This window comes from Chaetura pelagica, unplaced genomic scaffold (assembly GCF_000747805.2).
Source record: "Chaetura pelagica isolate M959 unplaced genomic scaffold, ChaPel_1.0 scaffold16, whole genome shotgun sequence".
Taxonomy (NCBI): domain Eukaryota; kingdom Metazoa; phylum Chordata; class Aves; order Apodiformes; family Apodidae; genus Chaetura; species Chaetura pelagica.
The window spans coordinates 264751-268111 of record NW_009953721.1 but is presented as its reverse complement, the minus strand read 5'-3'; the positions used below and the strand labels follow the sequence as shown (position 1 = coordinate 268111).

At 45.8% G+C, this 3361-nt stretch overlaps 1 protein-coding gene across 1 annotated transcript in view; it reads right to left on the bottom strand.

The window, feature by feature from the left end:
- Nucleotides 1-3361, bottom strand: part of PRDM6 (PR domain containing 6) — a 111636-nt gene that overhangs the window by 77129 nt on the left and 31146 nt on the right. Inside the window, exons 2-3 of the mRNA XM_010000480.1 lie at nt 2987-3352; nt 1080-1220 (exon numbers count right to left, since the gene is read on the bottom strand). Coding sequence (XP_009998782.1) covers nt 1080-1220; nt 2987-3352 — 507 coding nt within the window. The remainder of the gene's footprint in view (nt 1-1079; nt 1221-2986; nt 3353-3361) is intronic.

The following is a 3361-nucleotide window of genomic DNA, read 5'->3' as shown; positions in this document are numbered from 1 at the left end:
CACTGACCGGCTGCCGGGAGCCATGGCCTTGCCTCTCTTGCCTTTTGCGCCTTGGGGGCTAAGGTGGGTTTGAGAGACCCTCCTTGGCCCTTTTCGCTGTCCTGATGTTGTCCCACCTACTTCACTTAACATGTCTCCTGAGATGACCTGCCTCCTGTTCCCCTCGGCTACCTGAGACCTGCCCCAGGAGGTCTCAACACGGACGGGGGAACTTATCGCACTAGATTTTCTCCCACCTCAGACCTTGTTCCCTCGAGCACCACCAGGTCCCTCTCCTCTGTTTCAGCACAAGCAAGAAGTAAGCAGAGATGCAACCTGAGGAGAGAAACTTCTCATCTCTAGCTACCTTTTCTCTCCACGTTGCTTAAAAATTGCCTTTTTCTTCCCTGCTACTCAGTAGTTGAGCTCACGCATCAGTGAGTATTTAAGTTTTTCTAGTTTCTTTCCTACACCGTATGAAATACTAGACGATAACTAAAATCTCTTCCGTATATCGCATGTACATTGTATCCCACGCATTTGAGACAAAATACTTACACAAAGTGTTTATATCCCCAAAACATCTCTCTAGTGTCAAAAAAGCACCCACTGTCAGGTGCCACGCTGCCTCAAATGCAGACTTACAAACGTAACATGTTCCCGTGTAATCAGTTTTTGCAATTCCCCCCCACCCCGTTTCTAGTTTACTTCTTTCCCACCCTTCATTCTCGCAGAGCCTGGGAAAGCTGCTGCTGTTTAGACTTTGTCTGTGTCTAAGGCAGGACATTTTAACAAAAATTTGAACGGGGCTGGGGCAAAAAAATGTTTTGACTGGCGTCATTTTGACAAGGTCATCAGTCATCTGCTGTATAGATTGATAACACCTAAGTTAAAGGCAAACATGAGTAGGAAAAAACCCTCGATTTTTATGGGTTATAAATACTAGCTATAAAAACCTTCTTTATGTCTTTGATCAATTCCATTGTACAACATATAATGAATTTTCAGCCCTTCCGCTCAATTAATCCACTTTTCTGAAGTTCTGAAATACGGCCGTTCAGCTGAAGGGCAGAGGTGCAGGGTGGGAGTCTTGCTCGTACAGTCACCAGCGTGCGCACAGCGCGCTGCAGGGGACCTGCGTCTGCGAACGGGAGCGCTTGGGTGTCCGTATTTTGACAATACGGTGTCTCGTCCTTGGCCACCTCCTTCTTGGGCACAATTTTATTCGACTCTCTCTGATTCTTAAATTTTAAAAAAAATGTGCACCTCTGCGTTACTGTTGTTTTCCTTACTGGACAATTAAAAAAAATACTTAACTGCTTTTAGTGGCAGCAATGTCTAAAATTCGTTTCACGCTAGCAAAACGTGAAGAAGTGGGGGAAAGCTCCTAGCTAATGGACTTAAGTACATTGCCAATATCTGCACTTGCCTTGAGTTTCTGTTAACAGAAATACTGCATGCGGGTTCGTATTAGGAGGACTTCAATCTGTTGCTGTGAGGGTTTCTTTACAGCTAGAAAAGTAGCGCTTCGAGAGACCAAGGTGGCAGAATAAAATTTATGGACTTTCCTGGCAGTTTGGGACACAGCCTAACCAGGGGAGAGAGGAAGGAAGTAATACAAGGCTCGACGCCTTTTCCCGTCCTCAGGGCCGGGCGGGCAGGGGAAGACCCCGGCACAGGCGAAGGGCAAGAGGGAGCAGGTCCCGCAGACAGAGTCCAGCTACTGCTGCAACCAGCACATCTTTCCCCATACCCCACTGCCTGAATCAGGAAGGATCAAACTAAATTCAACCCTCACAGACTCCAACTGGGACCTACCAACAAACACATCTTTCAGACATTTTTCACAGAAAAACTACATTATAAATAATACATTCATTGTCTTCATATACTCCACTAATTATAATTCTCATATCCTGATAGGTCTATTAATCTCTCCTTTATACCTATTGCCAAAAACCTCTGGCACAAGTACATCAGCAATGCCAATAGTATAAGTGTTTGATTGCCCTTGATCATCTTTTCTTTCTCTGCTTTTTCTAGAGCAGAACTAGCACATCTGCGAGCAGGGCTCCCGACCCCTGAACCTGCCCCTCCCTGGGATTGCTTTAGCCAACCCTGACCCCGGGTCTCGCCTCCCCAGGCAGAGCCGTTTGTGCGCGTCCCTTTTGTCTCCACCGAGTTTATCTGCCGTCTGTTGCTTGCTGTTTCTTGGTTGTTGCTTTCTAAATTTTTTATTATTATTATTATTTTTCATACTGAATGTGACTTCTGTGTGTAAAGATGCAGAAAAAAGAAAAGAGTTTTAAACTACTGCCTCCTCCTTCCCCTTCTCTCAGGCCTTTTCATGATTTAGAGGACAAGCACTGAAACAAATCACATTGACTGCTTAGAAAGCGATCAAACCTTTATAAAAATCCATCGCCCACGAATCGATTGGTGAATATTTGCTAGGAATTTGTTCAAAAGAAATAAATAAGGAGGGTAAGTGTATTAAATGCAAAGGGGGAACACCATGGTGTTTTTCTTCATTGATTAATGACCTCTAAAATAAAACAAGCGCGAAGAGGAGCCAAGATCGATAAATTAACTACCCAAATTCATCATTTTCCCTGCTTTTTTTTTTTTTTCCTTTTGGTTTCTTTTTGTTTGTTTTTAGTTTTATAAATAACCCTTAGGAAGGATGCCCGTCTTTTTTTTGAAAGTCATAAGTTTAATTTTAGGCTGGAGGTAGAAAAGGGAGCTAAACCCCTTTTAGGAAGAGAATATATCGGGGGCGCCCTATCTGATTTCGTTTGACATACAATTAAAAACTTTGCCTTTCATATTAATTAATTCTCCTGATCTGGGGAAGACAAATGGTCGGTTACCTCTGACAGGAGTCCGATAAAGGATTCAGCAGCTTTCCTTCTTGCCCTAGGCGTCTCCTCATTCCAGTTTTAAGGTCATGAGAGGCTGAGTTAATAATTCATTAATATAGACATTTATTCAGATGGGATTCATGGACATTCGCGCTCTCGACATCGCACTGTTTGGATTCAGTTTCCCTCGAAGAGAAGCAGAGAGGGAGGAGAAGGGATGGAGGAAGACGGTACACAATGCAAGGACCTGTTTCTACACACGTGGTTAAAACGTGGTACCCCCAGCGAGAGGCCGGACGGGGCTGGGCCGCCTCCCCGCCCAGGTCCCGCACTGCCGGGCGCTCCTGGCTCCCCGCTCCGGGTCTCCCCGGGCACCGGAGGGGGAACGGGGCGGCCTGGCGGCACTCGCCACCTCCCGAGCGTTTCCTGAACTGAAGCCAGGCGTTTCCCTCCCCCTTCCCTTTCCCCGAAATCAGAAACCGACCAAAGCGAGGCAGGCTTGGGTAAAACCGCTGTAAAAC